Raw genomic sequence first — 26,669 nt, forward strand, 5'->3', positions numbered from 1 at the left:
CAAGTATCGATAATCTTTGATTTCCTGACTTCTGTCAGAAAAATCTTCATTGATATGGAATCTATTACGATTCCCAAGAAAGTTACCCTTGTGCTTGGGACTAAGGAACACTTTACCAAATTTACCTTCCACTCATGAGATCACGGGAAAGAAAACACCATGTCCGTGAGAAATCTCGCTCGCTATAAGGACGGCGCCTGGACTAGGATGTCGTCCAGATAGGGCGCCACTGCAATGCCCCGTAACCGAAGCATCGCCAACAGCGATCCTTTATAAAAACTCTGAGAGCTGTGGCAAGACGGAAAGGAAGAGCCACGAACTGGAAGCATTTGTCTAGAAAGACAAACCTTAGAACTTGAGACGATTCTCGTGAATGGCACATGAAGGTACGCGTCCTTTACATCCACTGTTGTCATTAATTGACCCTTTTGGATCAAGGAAAGAATGAAACTAATAGTCCACTAAGAAATTTGTGTAGACTCTTGAGATCTAAAAAGTGGTCTGAAGGTTTCCTCCTCTTTTGGGAACCACAACCCATTTGGGATAAAAACCCCAAAACCTGTACCTGTAATGGAACTGGAACAATCACTCCCAGGTCTGAGAGGTCTCCTACGCAGTGTAAGAATGCCTCTCCTTTTGTCTGATCTACAGATAATTTTGAAAACAGAAAACCTGTCTCTGGGAGGAAAACTTTTGATCTTGAACCCAAGCCTGAGTGAAGACAGAAAGTCTGCCCCCTACAAGATCCGATCCCGGATCAGGGGCATGTTCTTCATGCTGTCTTTGATTCAACAGCAGGCTATGATTCTTTTTCTTTTCTTAAAATTTTTTTCAAAAGAGATTATTTCCATTAAACCAGGTCGCAACAGGGTCTTCTCCTAGTAAGGAATCACTAAAAGCTGAGACTTAAGAGCATATATCCGTAGAACAAGGCTCTAACCATAAAAGCTCTGTGAGATGGAACAGAGCAACCTATGCTTCCAGTTTGATAAGTTGAAATAAAGGAATTAGCCAATTTGAAAGCTTTTATCCTGTCCTGGATTATATCCAGGGAAGTTTCTGACTTAGTAGCATCAGACAACGAATCAAACCAATCTGCCGTCTCAATAGTGACGGTAGCCAAGTACACAGATGGTTGCCATTGTAAGCCCTGGTGTACATCCCACTTGTAATTTTTGTCCATAGGACCTCTAAAAAACCCAACTATCCTCTAAGGGTATAGTAGTTCACTTAGCTAAGCTGAAACTACTCCGTCCCCCTTAGGGAATGTTTGTCCAGCCTCCTTAGCTGAGTCGGTGATGGGAAACAGTTATAGCAAATATAGGGAATGCGGCCATCCTTATAATTCACTGGACGCACTAGTATAGATTACACCGGAAATGTCTTTACTGGACGTACTATGTTGAGTCGCCCAGGATAGATAAAAACTCCTAAAGTAACAATTCCAAGTGAGTCTGAGAATTCTCTCTCAGATAATCCCAAAGTACCTTCCTTCTCCAGTAACATGGAGGAACCATTAGAAAAAGCAACTACTGAAATAATTCTTCTAGTAATGTTTTCTACCTTGTGGGAAAAACATATAATGCATCATAGCTCCGAGTGGAGTGTAAAAGGAAGCGCAGGGCACTGCAAGTGGGTCATAGAATTTTGTGGGACATTATAGGAGAAATTTGTGGCATAACTTGACCATTGTCAACAGACTCCTAAACAGCAATCGCTTTAGGGAGTAGATTCAGAATTATCTTTTTATATATATATATATATATATATATATATATATATATATATATATATATATATATATATATATATTTATATATATATATATATTTATATATATATATATATAAAATTTACACATAACATTTTTTTACTGTCTCTTTAAATCTGAAAAGTAACATTATTGTTGAGTGTTTTTGTTCCATCCTAAGTCACAAAGGATGAATTAACAAATAAACAGCTGAAATTCCTTAATTAAAATTTACACATAAAAAAAACGTTACTGTCTTTTTAAATCTTAAAAGTAACTCTTTATGTTTGTGTGCTTTTGTTCCATCCTAAAACACAAAGGATGAATTAACAAATAAACAGCTGAATTCTTTTAATAAAATTTACACATAAAAAAAAACATTACTGTCTCTTTAAATCTTAAAAGTAACTTTATATTTGTGTGCTTTTGTTCCATCCTAAGTCACAACGGATGAATCAACAAAGAATAGCTGACATTCCTTTAATAAAATTAACAGTTAAAAAAAGTTACTGTTTCTTTAAATATTAAACTGCAACTTTTTATTTTTGTGTGCAGAAAAAAGATAGAATAGCACGCAAGCATCATAACACCTACTTACACCTCAGATAAACCTTGCTGAGGTGATACATCAGAACTCCATGCTTAAATTCGATAATCATGCAACACATAGAACTTCATGCTCTTAAAAACATAACATAGTTCCCAGGCAGATCCGGATCGCAATCCGGACCCACCTAATGACAGCACTAAGTATTGTGCTAGAAAGGAAAAAACGCTCAACCATCCGATGAACGGAAGGAATGTAGCGAGTACAGCCTCAGTCAGCTTCAACATAGCTCCGCCCCTCGTGGGCGTGATAACAGACAATCCTGAATCTGCCTAGAGATAGAAAATTGAGCTCCAAAAACGGCGCCAAACATAACCCCGCCCGTCGTGGGCGTTACCACACACTTCTCCCGGTCGCCATTACTATCTTTAGAAATAGTACTGCGGGAGATCTGAACCGTACATTGTAAACGTTGGGGCAAAGTGCAATACCGCATATTAGGTAATACACTAATCAATCACACTCCCTGAGCCCTCCTATAGTCAGCTCGGTCCAAGTAAAATAAACACATTAACAGAGTAATATTAAGTTTACTGCGGGATTGTGGCTATACAAACCCCCAGAGAAACCACCTTCTATTCTCCTCAGCCCCAGTGCCTGCTAATAAAATGCTGTCACAGGATCCTCCCTTTATATATATGAAAGAGTTTTATGTCCCAGAAAAGTGCTACACTTCCTCTGTCCTGAATCTTTCTTTGTTCAGTGCCAAAATAAAAAAGCCAGCACTTACCTTTAAAATCTGCCTGACAGCAAGGCAGCTCAGCAGGTTTAAGTCCTCTCCCTCTCATAGTCCTGTGGATAAAGACAAAACCTCAGTAATCTTACTTAGGTTATCAGGATTAGGGCAGCATCAATGTATGGGAGGCGCAGTGAGAATTATGTCCCACAAGTTCCCATTGCTCTAAAGCCACCAAAAGCTCTACTGTAGAGACTGATATGGACTACGGCTACACCCTAGAACAAAGCAGCACACTCTAGCACTACTTTAAAAATAATAAAGTCTTGATTGAAAAATCTATTCTAACACCTAACTTTACCTCTTCCAATCACCAACATAGGCAAAGAGAATGACTGGACTGGGAGGGAAGGGAGGAGCTATATATAGCAGCTCTGCTGTGGTGCTCTTTGCCTCCTCCTGCTGACCAGGAGGTGAATATCCCACAAGTAAGGATGAAATCCGTGGACCCATCGTGTCTTTAAAAAGAAATACAAATTAACTTTAATTAATGTATCTTAGTTTCCCAGGTTTCTACAGCTGTTTTATTGCAGACATAACCCATAAAAGTTTAAAGGCTTTTTTTTTTTTTTGGAAAATTAAAATATGGTACAGAAAGTACAAATTTGTAGTAAGTATACCCTTTGGCGCATCAAATGAGGGGCTACATGTATCTCTAACACATAATTGAGGTGTGCAACAATCAATGGAATATGGTGCTTTGCATAAAAAATATTGTATTTTTAGTAAAGAGCCATATTTAACTTATTATTACATTGTCTATTTTTGTGCTAGCAATACTTGTAGACCCACCTTTTGATGCGCCAAAGGGTGTATTTTCCAAAAATGTGTACTTTATTTAATGTATCTTAATTTCTCAGGTGGCTACAGCTGTCTGATTGCAGACTTTTTTTTTTTTAATTCTCTTTACAAAATAGATATTTTTAAAGGAATTATGTCGCTAGAAAATATGTAATTTTTATTTTAAAAAATAAGCTTATTTGCAAAAAATACAGAAGTTTTGAAAGATGGAGAGAGCTGCGTAAAGAGGGCGTTTTACTCATCTTCCATGCACGCTAAAAGGCAGATTATAAAAAAATATATATATTTATTTAATAGCATTCCTCTACAATGTATTCATTTGTAACCACATTATCCAGGTCATCATGTGTAATGAGTGTCAGGTCACTTGTCACACTTCCCTAATTTAGTGGACTCGTGTAGAATCTCAGCTGCAGAACTGAACAGATGACAATTGGGACAAGCTTGGTATATGGTGTTTGTATCACAATGTTGCACAGTTGCTACTATGTGTAAGTAGCAATGGAACAGCAAACTTGTGATTTTCTGGCTGAGGTCTTATAAATTGCTAAACAGCACAGCTATAGGCAATACTGGGTAGTGCTTCATGGATTGCAAGATGGTATCAATCAGACCGGTAAATTAGCAATTGGTATGAATGTGTGCAAATCACTACTCTTCCTATGAAGTGCTGCCTATTTTGGTAACAGTGAGGTGAATGAAGAACGTCTCCTGGTTTTAAGGAAGTATCGGAGGGGGCGTGGCAGAACGCCGCTAACAGAAACAGACTTTTGGAATAACTACTTTCCCTGTTGGATCCTCTGTTACTTCACAGAGGAATATACACTAATGGGTATCGTGGTCTGTGTGCGCTTAGTACAGCAGGACTATTGAGATCGGATCTGTTGCGGGAAAGATTCCCGTTACGTCACAGGGGGTGTGGCTAAGCTCCGGTCTCCGGTCCCTTGCTGCGTTAGCTGAATCTGTTGCGGATGAATTAGGAGGTGGGTTGTGCAATTGTCCCTCGGTCTGAGATAGAGGAGAGCTGTTGGAAACTGTCAGTTAACAAAATCCTCGGAGAGTTCACACGGCCAGGTTACTTTGGAGAGTTTCATCTGCGTACTGCAGATTTGCTGACAAGCTGATTCAGTACATTCTCAGAGTGCATAGGTCCGACGAAAGCTTTGCTGCAAGCAGTGGAAGAGAGGAGAGTTACACCTAACCTAGCTAACAAAATACTAAGCACCTGGTTGCAGGTGCGCTCGGAATTTATAGCCTCTGTGGGAGGTGACTGCTTAAAGGTATAGCTCTGACATCATGGGATTGCAAATATAATATTGTTCCGTATTGTAAAAGGGAATGCAACATTTCTTAGCTAGGTGATCACTACAGTAATGCAAGTTACCACGGTGATCATTTAGCTATAATACTGAAACCAATATTTATTTTTCAAAAATAAACAACTATTTTTAGAATATGTATTTTGGGGGTCTCTAGGCAATTTTGATCTTAATGTATGTGCCTTTAGATACCCCAAATCCTTTTATTTTAAATGTTTTGTTTTTTTAACTTTTTTATTTTTACTATACACATTAAAAAACCATTGGAACGGTTATACGATTACCTTTCCAATGGTGGGTCTCGGGGGTCTGTAGCTGCTTAGATGCCTGAAATACAGGCATCCAAGCAGCCTGCCCCATCTCCCTATTACTGACAATTGTCAGTTTTAAATAAAGTTGTGCGGTGATCTCATTGTGCGTGACGTCACTTTACAGGCCAGATCGCCGGGGTGGGAGAAGATAGAGTTCCCCAGAACTCCACGAAGTTGGGGGAGTGCTAGTAATAGCTCTGAGCCATTCGCAACTGAGAGGAAAACTTTGCGATGGCTCAGAGCCGTCATTAGCACTCAAAGGGTTAAAATGTCAGGCTGTTTCTAAATCATGAAAGACAAAAATTGGGTTTCATGTCCCTTTAAAGAGTGAGTAACAGTTGACTTCACCAACGTAGATAAATTACTCAGTTCTTGAATAAAACAATCTATTCTTAAAGGACCAGTCAACACAGTAGATGTGCATAATTAACAAATGCAAGATAGCAAGACAATGCAATAGCACTTAGTCTGAACTTCAAATGAGTAGTAGATTATTTTTTCTGACAATTTTAAAAAAGTTGTTTTTTCCACTCCCCTGTACCATGTGACAACCATCAGCCAATCACAAATGCATACACAAACCATGTGACAGCCATCAGCCATTCACAAATGCATACACACTTATTCTTGCACATACTCAGTAAAAAAAAGTTTAAATATAAAAAAATGTGCACATTTTGTTAATGGAAGCAAATTGGAAAGTTGTTTAAAATGGCATGCTCTATCTGAATAATGAAAGTTTAATTTTGATTGAGTGTCCTTTTAACCTTTGGGTAAAAAAAAAAAAAAGACATGTAAAAGACAAACTTTCTCAAGGAAAGTAAGAGCAAGAAATAAACCTTATTGTAATACAGATTAAACAGGGCATTTAGACTTGTGTGTTTGACTGACATTAAAAAAGTAAAGCTCAGGAAGCAAACAATGAAATAGAATCAAATATTATGAATGGAAGGCACTATCAAGAACAGTCTTAAAAGACAAATATGAGGACCTAAAATATTAACATTTTATAAAATATGATCATACAGCCTGAACGTTTATTCCATGATATTAAATGTATTAAATGTAGTTTACACAGGTTTACACAGGTCAAAGGCAAATTAATATATCTTGACAAAAAAAAAATACAAATAATTCTCTCCATGACTGTCAAAAACAAAATTTATGCTTAGAGAGAAATTCTTTTCGTTCCTGGCACGGAGATTCATTACTGTTAGGAATACAACACCTGGCCACCATCAGGAGGCAAAGACACCCCAGCAGTATTCCTCCCACTTCCCCAGTAATTCAGCTGAGTAACAGGAAAAGTAAGATAAACACTAAACGCCAAAAAATAAAATAAAAGAGCAGGTTTGTGGACTCTCCCTGCTAGGAAAGACAAGAATTAGATTAAGATGGAATCTTAATCTAATACACACCAAGTTAGGATCAAATTCTATGTACCGTATTCATAATTTCATAAATGTAACTATATTATTCTTAATCCAAATAGGGTCTGCCCTTTGAAGGGGATCTTGAGAAGTTTAGACTTTGAAGTGACATCAGCTGACTAGGATTTAAGCCATAGCGCCCTACGTGCCTGAATGGCAAAACCTGAATTTTTAGCCGTTAGCTTGGCTAAATGAAAAACGACGTCAGAAATAAATGAATTGGCTAACTTAAGAGCTTTAAGCCTGTCAAGGATATCATCCAACGTGGTCTCTACCTGTAAAGCCTCCTCCAGAGACTCGAACCAGAAAGCCGCTGCAGCAGTGACTGGGGCAATGCATGCAAGAGGCTGGAGAATAAAACCTTGTTGTATAAAGATTTTCTTAAGGAAACCCTCTAATTTCTTATCCACAGGATCTAGGAAAGCACAACTGTCCTCGACAGGAATAGTTGTACGCTTAGCTAGGGTAGAGACTGCTCCCTCCACCTTAGGGACCGTCTGCCACAAGTCCCGTGTAGCGGCATCTATAGGAAACATTTTCTTAAAAGCAGGAGGGGGAGAGAACGGCACACCTGGTCTATCCCATTCCTTAGTAATAATTTCTGAAAACCTCTTAGGGATTGGAAAAACATCAGTGTAAACAGGCACTGCAAAGTATTTGTCCATTTTACACAATTTCTCTGGGACTACAATGGTGTCACAGTCATCCAGAGTCGCTAAAACCTCCCTGAGCAACACGCGGAGGTGTTCAAGCTTAAATTTAAATGCTGTCATTTCAGAGTCAGACTGAAGTAACGCCTTCCCTGAATCAGAGAAGTCACCCACAGATAGAAGCTCTCCTGTTTCGGCTTCTGCACATTGTGAGGGTATATCAGACATAGCTACTAAAGCGTCAGAGAGCTCTGTATTTGTTCTAGACCCAGAGCTGTCTCGCTTTCCTTGTAACCCTGGCAGTTTGGACAATACCTCTGTGAGGGTATGATTCATAACTGCCACCATGTCTTGTAAAGTAAACGCATTGGACGCGCTAGATGTACTTGGCGTCCCTTGAGCGGGAGTTATAGGTTCTGACAGGTGGGGAGAGCTAGATGGCATAACCTCCCTTTTGTCAGTCTCAGAAACCTCAGGTGATAAATCTTTAAAAGCCATAATATGGTCTTTATAACTTATAGAAAGGTAAAGCATTTGGTACACATTCTAAGAGGGGGTTCCACAATGGCTTCTAAACATAATGAACAAGGAGTTTCCTCTATGTCAGACATGTTTAACAGACTAGTAATGAGACCAGCAAGCTTGGAAAACACTTTAATAAATGTGAAAAAAGCAATAATAAAAAACGGTACTGTGCCTTTAAGAGAAAAAAACTACCACATAAACTGCAAAACAGTGAAAAAAAAGTAGTAAACTCTACGAAATTTTTACAGTGTGTATAAGGGACTAAAGCAGCATTGCACCCACTTGCAAATGGATGATTAACCCCTCATGCCCAAAACGAATTAGAAAAACATTAAAGGGACAGTCTACACCAGAATTTTAATTGTTTTAAAATATAGATAATCCCTTTATTACCCATTCCCCAGTTTTGCATAACCAACACAGTTAAAATAATATACTTTTAACCTCTGTGATTATCTTGTATCTAAGCCTCTGCAAACTGCCCCTTTATTTTAGTTCTTTTGACAGACTTGCAGTTTAGCCAATCAGTGCCTGCTCCCAGATAACTTCACGTGCACGAGCACAGTGTTAGCTATATGAAATACGTGAACTAACACCCTCGAGTGGTGAAAAACTGTTAAAATGCATTCTGAAAAGAGGTGGGCTTCAAGGTCTAAGAAATTAGCATACGAACCTCCTAGGTTAAGCTTTCAACTAAGAATACTAAGAGAACAAAGAGAACAAAGCAAAATTAGTGAAATAAGTAAATTGGAAAATTGTTTAAAATTACATGCTCTATCTGAATCATGAAAGTTTATTTTGGCCTAGACTGTCCCTTTAAACCTGTTAAACAGTCAAACACACTGCCACAGCTGTGCTGTGGCTCCTACCTGCCCTTAAAAACGATTTTTGCAGGAACAAAACCCTCTATAGAGGTCCTATAAGCCAGAGGACTCCTTCAGGGAAGCTTGATGTCTCAGACTGAAAAGGAAAAACAGAATTTATGTTTACCTGATAAATTTCTTTCTCCAACGGTGTGTCCGGTCCACGGCGTCATCCTTACTTGTGGGATATTCTCTTCCCCAACAGGAAATGGCAAAGAGCCCAGCAAAGCTGGTCACATGATCCCTCCTAGGCTCCGCCTACCCCAGTCATTCGACCGACGTTAAGGAGGAATAATAGCATAGGAGAAACCATATGGTACCGTGGTGACTGTAGTTAAAGAAAATAAATTATCAGACCTGATTAAAAAACCAGGGCGGGCCGTGGACCGGACACACCGTTGGAGAAAGAAATTTATCAGGTAAACATAAATTCTGTTTTCTCCAACATAGGTGTGTCCGGTCCACGGCGTCATCCTTACTTGTGGGAACCAATACCAAAGCTTTAGGACACGGATGAAGGGAGGGAGCAAATCAGGTCACCTAAATGGAAGGCACCACGGCTTGCAAAACCTTTCTCCCAAAAATAGCCTCAGAAGAAGCAAAAGTATCAAACTTGTAAAATTTGGTAAAAGTGTGCAGTGAAGACCAAGTCGCTGCCCTACATATCTGATCAACAGAAGCCTCGTTCTTGAAGGCCCATGTGGAAGCCACAGCCCTAGTGGAATGAGCCGTGATTCTTTCGGGAGGCTGCCGTCCGGCAGTCTCGTAAGCCAATCTGATGATGCTTTTAATCCAAAAAGAGAGAGAGGTAGAAGTTGCTTTTTGACCTCTCCTTTTACCTGAATAAACAACAAACAGGGAAGATGTTTGTCTAAAATCCTTTGTAGCATCTAAATAGAATTTTAGAGCGCGAACAACATCCAAATTGTGCAACAAGCGTTCCTTCTTTGAAACTGGTTTCGGACACAGAGAAGGTACGATAATCTCCTGGTTAATGTTTTTGTTAGAAACAACTTTTGGAAGAAAACCAGGTTTAGTACGTAAAACCACCTTATCTGCATGGAACACCAGATAAGGAGGAGAACACTGCAGAGCAGATAATTCTGAAACTCTTCTAGCAGAAGAAATTGCAACTAAAAACAAAACTTTCCAAGATAATAACTTAATATCAACGGAATGTAAGGGTTCAAACGGAACCCCCTGAAGAACTGAAAGAACTAAATTGAGACTCCAAGGAGGAGTCAAAGGTTTGTAAACAGGCTTGATTCTAACCAGAGCCTGAACAAAGGCTTGAACATCTGGCACAGCTGCCAGTTTTTTGTGAAGTAACACCGACAAGGCAGAAATCTGTCCCTTCAGGGAACTTGCCGATAATCCTTTTTCCAATCCTTCTTGAAGGAAGGATAGAATCCTAGGAATCTTAACCTTGTCCCAAGGGAATCCTTTAGATTCACACCAATAGATATATTTTTTCCAAATTTTGTGGTAAATCTTTCTAGTTACAGGCTTTCTGGCCTGAACAAGAGTATCGATAACAGAATCTGAGAAACCTCGCTTCGATAAAATCAAGCGTTCAATCTCCAAGCAGTCAGCTGGAGTGAAACCAGATTCGGATGTTCGAACGGACCCTGAACAAGAAGGTCTCGTCTCAAAGGTAGCTTCCAAGGTGGAGCCGATGACATATTCACCAGATCTGCATACCAAGTCCTGCGTGGCCACGCAGGAGCTATCAAGATCACCGACGCCCTCTCCTGATTGATCCTGGCTACCAGCCTGGGGATGAGAGGAAACGGCGGGAACACATAAGCTAGTTTGAAGGTCCAAGGTGCTACTAGTGCATCCACTAGAGCCGCCTTGGGATCCCTGGATCTGGACCCGTAGCAAGGAACTTTGAAGTTCTGACGAGAGGCCATCAGATCCATGTCTGGAATGCCCCAAAGTTGAGTGACTTGGGCAAAGATTTCCGGATGGAGTTCCCACTCCCCCGGATGCAATGTCTGACGACTCAGAAAATCCGCTTCCCAATTTTCCACTCCCGGGATGTGGATAGCAGACAGGTGGCAGGAGTGAGACTCCGCCCATAGAATAATCTTGGTCACTTCTTCCATCGCTAGGGAACTCCTTGTTCCCCCCTGATGGTTGATGTACGCAACAGTCGTCATGTTGTCTGATTGAAACCGTATGAACTTGGTCCTCGCTAGCTGAGGCCAAGCCTTGAGAGCATTGAATATCGCTCTCAGTTCCAGAATATTTATCGGTAGAAGAGATTCTTCCCGAGACCAAAGACCCTGAGCTTTCAGGGATCCCCAGACCGCGCCCCAGCCCATCAGACTGGCGTCGGTCGTGACAATGACCCACTCTGGTCTGTGGAATGTCATCCCTCGTGACAGGTTGTCCAGGGACAGCCACCAACGGAGTGAGTCTCTGGTCCTCTGATTTACTTGTATCTTTGGAGACAAGTCTGTATAGTCCCCATTCCACTGACTGAGCATGCACAGTTGTAATGGTCTTAGATGAATGCGCGCAAAAGGAACTATGTCCATTGCCGCTACCATCAACCCGATCACTTCCATGCACTGAGCTACGGAAGGAAGAGGAACGGAATGAAGTATTCGACAAGAGTCCAGAAGCTTTGTCTTTCTGGCCTCTGTTAGAAAAATCCTCATTTCTGAGGAGTCTATAATTGTTCCCAAGAAGGGAACCCTTGTTGACGGGGATAGAGAACTCTTTTCCACGTTCACTTTCCAGCCGTGCGATCTGAGAAAGGCCAGGACGATGTCCGTGTGAGCCTTTGCTCGAGGGAGGGACGACGCTTGAATCAGAATGTCGTCCAGGTAAGGTACTACTGCAATGCCCCTTGGTCTTAGCACAGCTAGAAGGGACCCTAGTACCTTCGTGAAAATCCTTGGAGCAGTGGCTAATCCGAAAGGAAGCGCCACGAACTGGTAATGTTTGTCCAGGAATGCAAACCTTAGGAACCGATGATGTTCCTTGTGGATAGGAATATGTAGATACGCATCCTTTAAATCCACCGTGGTCATGAATTGACCTTCCTGGATGGAAGGAAGGATAGTTCGAATGGTTTCCATCTTGAAAGATGGGACCTTGAGAAATTTGTTTAAGATCTTGAGATCTAGGATTGGTCTGAATGTTCCCTCTTTTTTGGGAACTATGAACAGATTGGAGTAGAACCCCATCCCTTGTTCTCTCAATGGAACAGGATGAATCACTCCCATTTTTAACAGGTCTTCTACACAATGTAAGAACGCCTGTCTTTTTATGTGGTCTGAAGACAACTGAGACCTGTGGAACCTTCCCCTTGGGGGAAGTCCCTTGAATTCCAGAAGATAACCCTGGGAGACTATTTCTAGCGCCCAAGGATCCAGAACATCTCTTGCCCAAGCCTGAGCGAAGAGAGAGAGTCTGCCCCCCACCAGATCCGGTCCCGGATCGGGGGCCGATATTTCATGCTGTCTTGGTAGCAGTGGCAGGTTTCTTTGCCTGCTTTCCCTTGTTCCAGCCTTGCATTGGTCTCCAAGCTGGCTTGGCCTGAGAAGTATTACCCTCTTGCTTAGAGGACGTAGCACCTTGGGCTGGTCCGTTTTTACGAAAGGGACGAAAATTAGGTCTATTTTTTGCCTTGAAAGGCCGATCCTGAGGAAGGGCATGGCCCTTACCCCCAGTGATATCAGAGATAATCTCTTTCAAGTCAGGACCAAACAGCGTTTTCCCCTTGAAAGGAATGTTTAGTAGCTTGTTCTTGGAAGACGCATCAGCCGACCAAGATTTCAACCAAAGCGCTCTGCGCGCCACAATAGCAAACCCAGAATTCTTAGCCGCTAACTTAGCCAATTGCAAAGAGGCGTCTAGAGTGAAAGAATTAGCCAATTTGAGAGCATTGACTCTGTCCATAATCTCCTCATAAGGAGGAGAGTCACTATCGAGCACCTTAATCAGTTCATCAAACCAGAAATATGCGGCTGTAGTGACAGGGACAATGCATGAAATGGGTTGTAGAAGGTAACCCTGCTGAACAAACATCTTTTTAAGCAAACCTTCTAATTTTTTATCCATAGGATCTTTGAAAGCACAACTATCCTCTATGGGAATAGTGGTGCGTTTGTTTAAAGTAGAAACCGCTCCCTCGACCTTGGGGACTGACTGCCATAAGTCCTTTCTGGGGTCGACCATAGGAAACAATTTTTTAAATATGGGGGGAGGGACGAAAGGAATACCGGGCCTTTCCCATTCTTTATTAACAATGTCCGCCACCCGCTTGGGTATAGGAAAAGCTTCTGGGAGCCCCGGCACCTCTAGGAACTTGTCCATTTTACATAGTTTCTCTGGGATGACCAAATTTTCACAATCATCCAGAGTGGATAATACCTCCTTAAGCAAAATGCGGAGATGTTCCAATTTAAATTTAAAAGTAATCACATCAGATTCAGCCTGCTGAGAAATGTTCCCTAAATCAGTAATTTCTCCCTCAGACAAAACCTCCCTGGCTCCCTCAGATTGGGTTAGGGGCCCTTCAGAGATATTAATATCAGCGTCGTCATGCTCTTCGGTAACTAAAACAGAGCATCCACGCTTACGCTGACAAGGGTTCATTTTGGCTAAAATGTTTTTGACAGAATTATCCATTACAGCCGTTAATTGTTGCATAGTAAGGAGTATTGGCGCGCTAGATGTACTAGGGGCCTCCTGAGTGGGCAAGACTCGTGTAGACGAAGGAGGGAATGATGCAGTACCATGCTTACTCCCCTCACTTGAGGAATCATCTTGGGCATCATTGTCATTATCACATAAATCACATTTATTTAAATGAATAGGAATTCTGGCTTCCCCACATTCAGAACACAGTCTATCTGGTAGTTCAGACATGTTAAACAGGCATAAACTTGATAATAAAGTACCAAAAACGTTTTGAAATAAAACCGTTACTGTCACTTTAAATTTTAAACTGAACACACTTTATTACTGCAATTGCGAAAAAACATGAAGGAATTGTTCAAAATTCACCAAATTTTCACCACAGTGTCTTAAAGCCTTGAAAATATTGCACACCAATTTTGGAAGCTTTAACCCTTAAAATAACGGAACCGGAGCCGTTTTAAGCTTTAACCCCTTTACAGTCCCTGGTATCTGCTTTGCTGAGACCCAACCAAACCCAAGGGGAATACGATACCAAATGATGCCTTCAGAAGTCTTTTATAAGTATCAGAGCTCCTCTCACATGCGACTGCATGCCATGCCTCTCAAAAACAAGTGCGCAACACCGGCGCGAAAATGAGACTCTGCCTATGCTTTGGGAAAGCCCCTAAAGAATAAGGTGTCTAAAACAGTGCCTGCCGATATTATTATATCAAAATACCCAGAATAAATGATTCCTCAAGGCTAAATAAGTGTTAATATCAATCGATTTAGCCCAAAAAATGTCTACAGTCTAAATAAGCCCTTGTGAAGCCCTTATTTACAATCATAATAAACATGGCTTACCGGATCCCATAGGGAAAATGACAGCTTCCAGCATTACATCGTCTTGTTAGAATGTGTCATACCTCAAGCAGCAAAGGACTGCAAACTGTTCCCCCAACTGAAGTTAATGCTCTCAACAGTCCTGTGTGGAACAGCCATGGATTTTAGTTACGGTTGCTAAAATCATTTTCCTCATACAAACAGAATTCTTCATCTCTTTTCTGTTTCTGAGTAAATAGTACGTACCAGCACTATTTGAAAATAACAAACTCTTGATTGAATAATGAAAAACTACAGTTAAACACTAAAAAACTCTAAGCCATCTCCGTGGAGATGTTGCCTGTACAACGGCAAAGAGAATGACTGGGGTAGGCGGAGCCTAGGAGGGATCATGTGACCAGCTTTGCTGGGCTCTTTGCCATTTCCTGTTGGGGAAGAGAATATCCCACAAGTAAGGATGACGCCGTGGACCGGACACACCTATGTTGGAGAAATAGGCCCCTCCCACCATGCACTCAAAGTCAGAGGGCCTTAAAAAAGTACTCCTAGGAGTAATCTAACAAGCCATGTGGAAATTAGGCCCCAAATAAAGATTTATCACCCTCAGAGAAAAAATGTTTTTATTTATAAATCATGCAAACGTTTTTACACTAAGTAATATGAGTATTAACATGAATATTATCCCTTTTTGCAAGCATGATCCCAGTTGTTGTTAAATCACTGTATCAGGCTTACCTTAAATATACCAGGCAACTGTCAGCATTTTCTAGACCTTATCTCTCTAGAAAAAAATATACTGAACATACCTCAAAGCAGGCAATCTGCAGACCGTTCCCCCAACTGAAGTTTTCTTTCCATACTCTTCAGTTATGTGTGAGAACAGCAATGGACCTTAGTTACAAACCGCTAAGATGATCAAACCTCCAGGCAGAAGTCTTCTTCCAATTTCTGCCTGAGAGTAAAAACAGTACAACGCCGGTGCAGTTTAAAAATAAACTTTTGATTGAAGGTAAAAACTACACTAAGTCACCACATCTCTCTTGATACTTCCTTTCTTGTCGAGAGCTGCAAGAGAATGACTGGGGGTGGCAGTTAGGGGAGGAGCTATATAGACAGCTCTGCTGTGGGTGTCCTCTTGCAGCTTCCTGTTGGGAAGGAGAATATCCCACAAGTAATGGATGAACCCGTGGACTGGATACACCTTTACAAGAGAAAGCAGGAATGTAAGCACATGAGCTGGCCAATTTTTGGTTCAGACCCTGGTTAGCGCTTGATGATTTCTTGCTACATTTAGCCACCAATCAGCATGTGCTACCCAGGTGCTGAACCAAATATGGGCCTGCTTCTAAGCTTACATTCCTGCTTTTTCAAATAAAGATAGCAAGAGAAAAAATAAAAATGAATAGGAGTAAATTAGAAAGTTGCTTAAAATTGCATGCTCTATCTGAATCATGAAAGAAAAAATGTGGGCTCAAGGTATTTACACTTTAAGTTTAAAAACACTAACCTGAAAGCAGTCTTGATCCTGCCCCTTAATTAAGAGGCGCAAATACTGGCTAGATGTTGTTGAAGTGTTCCTTAGTATTAACTTTTGCTGTCTGGAGAAAGAAAAAAAATGTTGAATCATCACAAACAAATAATGTGTTCTTATGTAATAAAAATAGGTAGTACGGAGTATTGGCACTCTGGGTTAGGGGTAAAATAATATAAATAACGACACTATGGGGATACAATGTAGTAACATTTAAGTATATGGTATGTAGAAAACAAAAATGGGGTAAAAATTGCTTGTGCTCACAGTTATTAGATGACAAATCTGATCTGGAGGATAAAGCTTTTGGTGTATATGTTCTTTACGCTGAATAATATAGTAATAACGTCCTTTATTTATATAGAATTTTATATCCTTGACAATGCGAGATAGTCAAATGTATATGGGTGATACAGAATATAATCTATAGTAATAGAAAATATACTAAGGACTAGCTCAAACTAAGCCGATTACAAAAATATTCTATTCTATGTGTTATTTTAATATAATCATATATTAAAGAAATTATAAGTATTATGATACAAATCTAGCGCAAGCTGGTATAGAAAATCAGTGTGGGGATGACAAATTATCTCACACTAAATTATTAAAATATAAGGAGATCAAACAAAAAATGACAAATGATGTTACGTTAGGAAAGTAATATAGCTAATCTAAACTGGACGTCCAGTATAATTAAAAATAGAAAAAATGAAAATAAAAGTTTAAAATGAGAGGTCATAAAAAGTTATCAGATGACAAATCTGATCTGGAGGATAAAGCTTTTGGTGTATATGTTCTTTACGCTGAATAATATAGTCATAACGTCCTTTATTTATATAGAATTTTATATCCTTGACAATGCGAGATAGTCAAATGTATATGGGTGATACAGAATATAATCTATAGTAATAGAATATATACTAAGGATTAGCTCGAACTAAGCCGATTACAAAAATATTCTATTCTATGTGTTATTTTAATATAATCATATATTAAAGAAATTATAAGTATTATGATACAAATCTAGCGCAAGCTGGTATAGAAAATCAGTGTGGGGATGACAAATTATCTCACACTAAATTATTAAAATATAAGGAGGTCAAACAAAAAATTACAAATGATGTTAAGTTAGGAAAGTAATATAGCTAATCTAAACTGGACGTCCAGTATAATTAAAAATAGAAAAAATGAAAATAAAAGTTTAAAATGAGAGGTCATAAAAAGTATACATATATATCAAACAATATATATAAAAAAAACAAAAAATATAGATGTGCACCAAAAAAATTTAGATTACGAAGTATGTGTCTGCATATATGCAAAAGAATATGTCTGAGAAGTCTTATTTAAAAATATTAATGCGTTAAGTCTTTTTAGAATATATATATATATATATATATATATATGTCACAATATGGAATGTTTAGATCCTTATAGATCCTTTGTGTAACAAAAAGCCTTTCTGTGACAAGTAGCCTTTTAGACATGGTCTGCCTGGTTTATGGTAAAGGACTTTTAGTAACTGATACATTGGTGCAAATAAGATACAGGTACCTGTACGCCACTCATTCTCCGTTAGGAGGGAGGCGTTTTTAAGGATGGTAGAATGAATCGTCTCTCATACACGGTGACTCGAGTCACTATGATTTTCAGTCTGTTGTGATGATAATTCGTCCGTTCTCAGTGAAGTCCAGAGGTCTTCGAAGACCGATTTTGCAGTGTAAACTGTAGGAATACTGGGTACGTCGGGAGAGCAAGGTACTTCCGCTTCTCACATGTGCTGTGGGCATCTGACGACAATAGGTATACACACGATCAGCTGATTGACCATCTGTTGCTGGCTATACACATCAATAGTTTATCAGCAGTTGTAGTCTTGATTGGGGGATGTTTGAAACTCCAAGACGTGGTAATATGGCTCTTCTGTAGTAAGATGGTCGTATTAATGCTCTCAGATTACTTCAGCTGATTAGTATTTCAGATGATTAGTATGCATAAAGCATACCAAAGGTCCAAACAATTTCTGTTATCTCTTAGAATACGTGGGGAGATGGATAGGATCCAAACATGAATCTAGTCACACACAAACAACACATTTTACCCCTGGGGGCTTTATCAAGATGTGTGTGGTATGTGATATTAGTCTTAATATAGAACTCACTCGTTTCTGATAGGTTGTAGGAAATGAGGCAATTAGCCTCTGGTTACTCCTCTTTAACATTAAAGGTGGAATACTCTAAAGGTGGAATCAAACAGAATAAAAATTGCTTTATATCTAACAGCATATTAATCATATAACTATTGTAATCTTCTTTTAGAGATCAGCTAAAAAATGGGTTATGACTGTATTCAGTGAGAAGATAGGGACAACATCACATATGCATTAGTTAAACTAGACAGTTTTGTTTGTATCCATACATACACTTTACATAAATATATGAAAATATATATGAAAATACCAGAAGGTTAATATTCTATCTAAGCTGATATTAGGTGTAACATAGAACATTTATGGGAGTAATTAGTATAGATATATTAGTGTCTAGTTGGATCTTTTATTGTTGTTAGTTCCTTAAGTGATTTCCTTTTTAGTGTAATAAGTTTCCTCTTATAGAGACAAATATCTCTCTTATATAGATGATACAATTAGTTTTTGAATTAGGATGTACAGAGACCGGTTGTGCACTAGATACATATATCCTCTTAAGATCACAGATTTTGATTATATGGGGGCTTATGAGCAAGGACGTTATAAAAGATTAGTATCTATACATATATACATAGTGTGCAGTCCTGATCTATTCATACATAAATTCTAATTCAGAGTTGAGTCTCAGGGGGTGTATGGTTTTCAATTTATAAATTATTTCTGCTTCCTTTTTTAGGAGTTTAGTTTCAAAGTTCCCTCCGCGCCAGTCTGGTTGGACTTTAATTATACCCCAGAATTTGAGTTCCTTTAGGTTATTATTATGGACGTCTCTAAAATGCCTATATAGATGGGTGCCTTTTTTTCCCTTTTTCAATAAGCCAAAGATGTTACCTAATCCTTTCTCGGAGAGTTCTAGTAGTTTCTCCCATATATTGCTTATTGCAACTGCATTGTATTAAATACAGTATATATTTCCCTTGTCCATAGATCTTAGTGTGTCCTTTATTGTGAATTTTTCTCTTGTTTGATTAGATGAAAACTCTAATTTTGGAGCTATAGTGGCAGGATTTACGACAGTAACATGGGTAGAAACCATTAATTTTAATTCCCAGTAGATCTTTTTGGATAAAAACATAATTTATGCTTACCTGATAAATTCCTTTCTTCTGTTGTGTGATCAGTCCACGGGTCATCATTACTTCTGGGATATAACTCCTCCCCAACAGGAAATGCAAGAGGATTCACCCAGCAGAGCTGCATATAGCTCCTCCCCTCTACGTCAGTCCCAGTCATTCGACCAAGAAACAACGAGAAAGGAGTAACCAAGGGTGAAGTGGTGACTGGAGTATAATTTAAAAGATATTTACCTGCCTTAAAACAGGGCGGGCCGTGGACTGATCACACAACAGAAGAAAGGAATTTATCAGGTAAGCATAAATTATGTTTTCTTCTGTTATGTGTGATCAGTCCACGGGTCATCATTACTTCTGGGATACCAATACCAAAGCAAAAGTACACGGATGACGGGAGGGATAGGCAGGCTCATTATACAGAAGGAACCACTGCCTGAAGAACCTTTCTCCCAAAAATAGCCTCCGAAGAAGCAAAAGTGTCAAATTTGTAAAATTTGGAAAAAGTATGAAGCGAAGACCAAGTTGCAGCCTTGCAAATCTGTTCAACAGAGGCCTCATTCTTAAAGGCCCAAGTGGAAGCCACAGCTCTAGTGGAGTGAGCTGTAATTCTTTCAGGAGGCTGCTGTCCAGCAGTCTCATAGGCTAAACGTATTATGCTACGAAGCCAAAAAGAGAGAGAGGTAGCAGAAGCTTTTTGACCTCTCCTCTGTCCAGAGTAAACGACAAACAAGGAAGAAGTTTGGCGAAAATCTTTAGTTGCCTGCAAGTAGAACTTGAGGGCACGAACTACATCCAGATTGTGTAAAAGACGTTCCTTCTTTGAAGAAGGATTTGGACACAAGGATGGGACAACAATCTCTTGATTGATGTTCCTGTTAGTGACTACCTTAGGTAAGAACCCAGGTTTAGTACGCAGAACTACCTTGTCTGAGTGAAAAATCAGATAAGGGGAATCACAATGTAAGGCTGATAACTCAGAGACTCTTCGAGCCGAGGAAATAGCCATTAAAAACAGAACTTTCCAAGATAACATTTTTATATCAATGGAATGAAGGGGTTCAAACGGAACACCCTGTAAAACGTTAAGAACTAAGTTTAAACTCCATGGTGGAGCAACAGCTTTAAACACAGGCTTGATCCTAGCTAAAGCCTGACAAAAGGACTGGACGTCTGGATTTTCTGACAGACGTCTGTGTAACAAAATGGACAGAGCTGAAATCTGTCCCTTTAATGAACTAGCTGATAAACCCTTTTCTAAACCTTCTTGTAGAAAAGACAATATCCTAGCGATCCTAACCTTACTCCAGGAGTAACCTTTGGATTCGCACCAGTATAGGTATTTCCGCCATATTTTATGGTAAATCCTTCTGGTAACAGGCTTCCTAGCCTGAATCAGGGTATCAATAACCGACTCAGAAAAACCACGTTTTGATAAAATCAAGCGTTCAATTTCCAAGCAGTCAGCTTCAGAGAAGTTAGATTTTGATGTTTGAATGGACCCTGTATCAGAAGGTCCTGTCTTAGAGGTAGAGACCAAGGCGGACAGGATGACATGTCCACTAGATCTGCATACCAAGTCCTGCGTGGCCAAGCAGGTGCTATTAGAATTACTGATGCTCTCTCCTGTTTGATTTTGGCAATCAATCGAGGAAGCAGCGGGAAGGGTGGAAACACATAAGCCATCCTGAAGTTCCAAGGTGCTGTCAAAGCATCTATCAGAACTGCTCCCGGATCCCTGGATCTGGACCCGTAGCGAGGAAGTTTGGCGTTCTGGCGAGACGCCATGAGATCTATCTCTGGTTTGCCCCAACGTCGAAGTATTTGGGCAAAGACCTCCGGATGAAGTTCCCACTCCCCCGGATGAAGAGTCTGGCGACTCAAGAAATCCGCCTCCCAGTTCTCCACTCCCGGGATGTGGATTGCTGACAGGTGGCAAGAGTGAGACTCTGCCCAGCGAATTATCTTTGATACTTCCATCATTGCTAGGGAGCTTCTTGTCCCTCCCTGATGGTTGATGTAAGCTACAGTCGTGATGTTGTCCGACTGAAACCTGATGAACCCCCGAGTTATTAACTGGGGCCAAGCCAGAAGGGCATTGAGAACTGCTCTCAATTCCAGAATGTTTATTGGAAGGAGACTCTCCTCCTGATTCCATAGTCCCTGAGCCTTCAGAGAATTCCAGACAGCGCCCCAACCTAGTAGGCTGGCGTCTGTTGTTACAATTGTCCAGTCTGGCCTGCTGAATGGCATTCCCCTGGACAGGTGTGGCCGATGAAGCCACCATAGAAGAGAATTTCTGGTCTCTTGATTCAGATTCAGAGTAGGGGACAAATCTGAGTAATCCCCATTCCACTGACTTAGCATGCATAATTGCAGCGGTCTGAGGTGTAGGCGTGCAAAAGGTACTATGTCCATTGCCGCTACCATTAAGCCGATCACCTCCATGCATTGAGCTACTGACGGGTGTTGAATGGAATGAAGGACGCGGCATGCATTTTGAAGTTTTGTTAACCTGTCTTCTGTCAGGTAAATCTTCATTTCTACAGAATCTATAAGAGTCCCCAAGAATGGAACTCTTGTGAGAGGAAAGAGAGAACTCTTCTTTTCGTTCACTTTCCATCCATGCGACCTTAGAAATGCCAGAACTAACTCTGTATGAGACTTGGCAGTTTGAAAGCTTGAAGCTTGTATTAGAATGTCGTCTAGGTACGGAGCTACCGAAATCCCTCGCGGTCTTAGTACCGCTAGAAGGGCACCTAGAACCTTTGTGAAGATTCTTGGAGCCGTAGCCAATCCGAATGGAAGAGCTACAAACTGGTAGTGCCTGTCTAAGAAGGCAAACCTTAGATACCGGTGATGATCTTTGTGGATCGGTATGTGAAGGTAAGCATCCTTTAAATCCACTGTGGTCATGTACTGACCCTCTTGGATCATGGGTAAGATTGTCCGAATAGTTTCCATTTTGAACGATGGAACTCTTAGGAATTTGTTTAGAGTCTTTAAATCTAAGATTGGCCTGAAAGTTCCCTCTTTTTTGGGAACCACAAACAGGTTTGAGTAGAACCCTTGTCCTTGTTCCGACCACGGAACCGGATGGATCACTCCCATTGTTAACAGATCTTGTACGCAGCGTAGAAACGCTTCTTTCTTTATCTGGTTTGTTGACAACCTTGACAGATGAAATCTCCCTCTTGGGGGAGATAATTTGAAGTCTAGAAGGTATCCCTGAGATATGATCTCTAGTGCCCAGGGATCCTGAACATCTCTTGCCCAGGCCTGGGCGAAGAGAGAGAGTCTGCCCCCTACTAGATCCGGTCCCGGATCGGGGGCTCTCGGTTCATGCTGTCTTTGGGGCAGCAGCAGGTTTCCTGGCCTGCTTGCTTTTGTTCCAGGACTGGTTAGGCTTCCAGCCTTGCCTGCAACGAGCAACAGCTCCTTCCTGTTTTGGTGCAGTGGAGGTTGATGCTGCTCCTGTTTTGAAATTCCGAAAGGGACGAAAATTAGACTGTCTAGCCTTAGCTTTGGCCTTGTCTTGAGGTAGGGCGTGGCCCTTACCTCCCGTAATGTCAGCGATAATTTCTTTCAAACCGGGGCCCGAATAAGGACTGCCCCTTGAAAGGTATATTAAGTAATTTGGACTTAGAAGTAACATCAGCTGACCAGGATTTTAGCCACAGTGCCCTGCGTGCCTGTATGGCGAATCCTGAGTTCTTAGCCGTAAGTCTGGTTAAATGTACTACGGCCTCCGAAATGAAAGAATTAGCTAGTTTAAGGACTCTAAGCCTGTCCGTAATGTCGTCTAGCGTAGAGGAACTAAGGTTCTCTTCAAGCGACTCAATCCAAAATGCTGCCGCAGCCGTAATCGGCGCGATACATGCAAGGGGTTGTAATATAAAACCTTGTTGAACAAACATTTTCTTAAGGTAACCCTCTAATTTTTTATCCATTGGATCTGAGAAAGCACAGCTATCCTCCACCGGGATAGTGGTACGCTTAGCTAAAGTAGAAACTGCTCCCTCCACCTTGGGGACCGTTTGCCATAAGTCCCGAGTGGTGGCGTCTATTGGAAACATCTTTCTAAATATTGGAGGGGGTGAGAACGGCACACCGGGTCTATCCCACTCCTTAGTAACAATTTCAGTTAGTCTCTTAGGTATAGGAAAAACGTCAGTACTCGCCGGTACCGCAAAGTATTTATCCAACCTACACAGTTTCTCTGGTATTGCAACAGTGTTACAATCGTTGAGAGCTGCTAAGACCTCCCCTAGTAGTACACGGAGGTTCTCCAATTTAAATTTAAAATTTGAAATATCTGAGTCCAATCTGTTTGGATCAGAACCGTCACCCACAGAATGAAGCTCTCCGTCCTCATGCTCTGCGAGTTGTGACGCAGTATCAGACATGGCCCTAGCATTGTCAGCGCACTCTGTTCTCACCCCAGAGTGATCACGCTTGCCTCTTAGTTCAGGTAATTTAGACAAAACTTCAGTCATAACAGTAGCCATATCTTGTAATGTTATCTGTAATGGCCGCCCAGATGTACTAGGCGCCAAAATATCACGCACCTCCCGGGCGGGAGATGCAGGTACTGTCGCGTGAGGCGAGTTAGTCGGCATAACTCTCCCCTCGCTGTTTGGTGAAATTTGTTCACATTGTACAGATTGACTTTTATTTAAAGTAGCATCAATACAGTTAGTACATAAATTTCTATTGGGCTCCACCTTGGCATTGGAACAAATGACACAGATATCTTCCTCTGAGTCAGACATGTTTAACACACTAGCAAAAAACTTACAACTTGGTTATAATCTTTTTTAGCAAAAAACGTACTGTGCCTCAAAGAGGTACTAACGATTAAATGACAGTTGAAATAATGAACTGAAAAACAGTTATTGCATCAAATTTTAAAACAACACAACTTTTAGCAAAGGTTTGTTCCCATTAGTAAAAAACAACACTAATTAAATTTGTACATAAGAAAACAAAACAACGTTTTTTATACACAGTCACTATAAGAATTCTCACAGCTCTGCTGAGAGAATTTACCTCCCTTCAAAGAAGTTTGAAGACCCCTGAGATCTGTCAGAGATGAACCGGATCATGCAGGACATATAAAAGTAGCTGACTGGAATTTTTTGATGCGTAGCAAAGAGCGCCAAAAACGGCCCCTCCCTCTCCCACACAGCAGTGAAGAGAAACGAAACTGTCACAATTAAAGCAAAAAACTGCCAAGTGGAAAATAATGCCCAAACATTTATTCACACAGTACCTCAGCAATGTAAACGATTCTACATTCCAGCAAAAACGTTTAACATGAGAATAGTTATTAAAAGGATTAGTGACCTTAACACAGTAGTTCCGGTGAAATACCATCCCCAGAATACTGAAGTGTATACATACATGTCATTTTAACGGTATGGCAGGCTTTTCTCATCAATTCCATTCAGAAAATAAAAACTGCCACATACCTCAATGCAGATTCATCTGCCCGCTGTCCCCTGATCTGAAGCCTTTACCTCCCTCAGATGGTCGAGAACAGCAATATGATCTTAACGACTCCGGTTAAAATCATAGTAAAAAATCTCTGTCAGATTCTTCCTCAAACTCTGCCAGAGAAGTAATAACACGCTCCGGTGCTATTTTAAAATAACAAACTTTTGATTGAAGTCATAAAAACTAAGTATAATCACCATAGTCCTCTCACACATCCTATCTAGTCGTTGGGTGCAAGAGAATGACTGGGACTGACGTAGAGGGGAGGAGCTATATGCAGCTCTGCTGGGTGAATCCTCTTGCATTTCCTGTTGGGGAGGAGTTATATCCCAGAAGTAATGATGACCCGTGGACTGATCACACATAACAGAAGAAAGTGGATTTTTCCTTTTTAAATTTGCTGGGTGCTGTAATGCTAGATTTCCTATATATAAATTCCCGTCTCATTGTTAATTTATCTCCAATAATGGGATCTCCTCTCACTACATGCCAATGCTTGTTTGTGATTCTTTCAATTCTTTTGTGTTCACCATTATAGTTGGATATGTGACTGTCATATCTGTGTCTTCAGTCTCGTAGGGCTCACTTCTCTTGTTCTTATTTCTATATTGTAACAATGTGTCTCTTCCTATTCCTTTTACTTCCTCTAGATCCCTGGATATTTTATCTCTTTCATGTAATTGGCAAGAGTCCATGAGCTAGGGACGTATGGGATATACAATCCTACCAGGAGGGGCAAAGTTTCCCAAACCTCAAAATGCCTACAAATACACCCCTCACCACACCCACAATTCAGTTTTACAAACTTTGCCTCCTATGGAGGTGGTGAAGTAAGTTTGTGCTAAGATTTCTACGTTGATATGCACTTCTCAGCATTTTGAAGCCAGATTCCTCTAAGAGTACAGTGAATGTCAGAGGGATGTGAAGGGAGCATCACTTATTGAATGCAATGGTTTTCCTCACGGGAGATCTATTTCATAGGTTCTCTGTTATCGGTGGCAGAGATTCATCTCCTACCTCCCTTATTCAGATCGACGATATACTCTCATATTCCATTACCTCTACTGAAAAACATAATTTATGTAAGAATTTACCTGATAAATTCATTTCTTTCATATTGGCAAGAGTCCATGAGCTAGTGACCTATGGGATATACATTCTTACCAGGAGGGGCAAAGTTTTGCAAACCTCAAAATGCCTATAAATACACCCCCACCACACCCACAATTCAGTTTAACGAATAGCCAAGAAGTGGGGTGATAAGAAAGGAGCGAAAGCATCAACAAGGAATTGGAATAATTGTTCTTTATACAAAAAAATCATAACCACCACAAAAAGGGTGGGCCTCATGGACTCTTGCCAATATGAAAGAAATGCATTTATCAGGTAAATTCTTACATAAATTATGTTTTCTTTCATGTAATTGGCAAGAGTCCATGAGCTAGTGACGTATGGGATAGCAAATACCCAAGATGTGGAACTTCCACGCAAGAGTCACTAGAGAGGGAGGGATAAAAATAAAGACAGCCAATTTTGCTGAAAAATAAATCCACAACCCAAATCAAAAGTTTTAATCTTTATAATGAAAAAAACTGAAATTATAAGCAGAAGAATCCAACTGAAACAGCTGCCTGAAGTACTTTTCTACCAAAAACTGCTTCTGAAGAAGAGAAAACATCAAAATGGTAGAATTTAGTAAAAGTATGTAAAGAAGACCAAGTTGCAGCTTTGCAAATCTGATTAAAAGAAGCTTCATTCTTAAAAGCCCAGGAAGTAGAAACTGACCTAGTAGAATGAGCCGTAATCCTCTGAGGCGGGGATTTACCCGACTCCAAATAAGCATGATGAATCAAAAGCTTTAACCAAGATGCCAAAGAAATGGCAGAAGCC

The 26,669-nt window shown here is 40.4% G+C and overlaps 1 protein-coding gene across 1 annotated transcript in view; it reads right to left on the minus strand.

Moving 5' to 3' along the window:
- Positions 1-26,669, minus strand: part of CEP192 (centrosomal protein 192) — a 1,162,204-nt gene that overhangs the window by 355,627 nt on the left and 779,908 nt on the right. Inside the window, exon 30 of the mRNA XM_053715857.1 lies at positions 15,978-16,068. Coding sequence (XP_053571832.1) covers positions 15,978-16,068 — 91 coding nt within the window. The remainder of the gene's footprint in view (positions 1-15,977; positions 16,069-26,669) is intronic.

Source organism: Bombina bombina, chromosome 5 (assembly GCF_027579735.1).
Source record: "Bombina bombina isolate aBomBom1 chromosome 5, aBomBom1.pri, whole genome shotgun sequence".
NCBI lineage: Eukaryota > Metazoa > Chordata > Amphibia > Anura > Bombinatoridae > Bombina > Bombina bombina.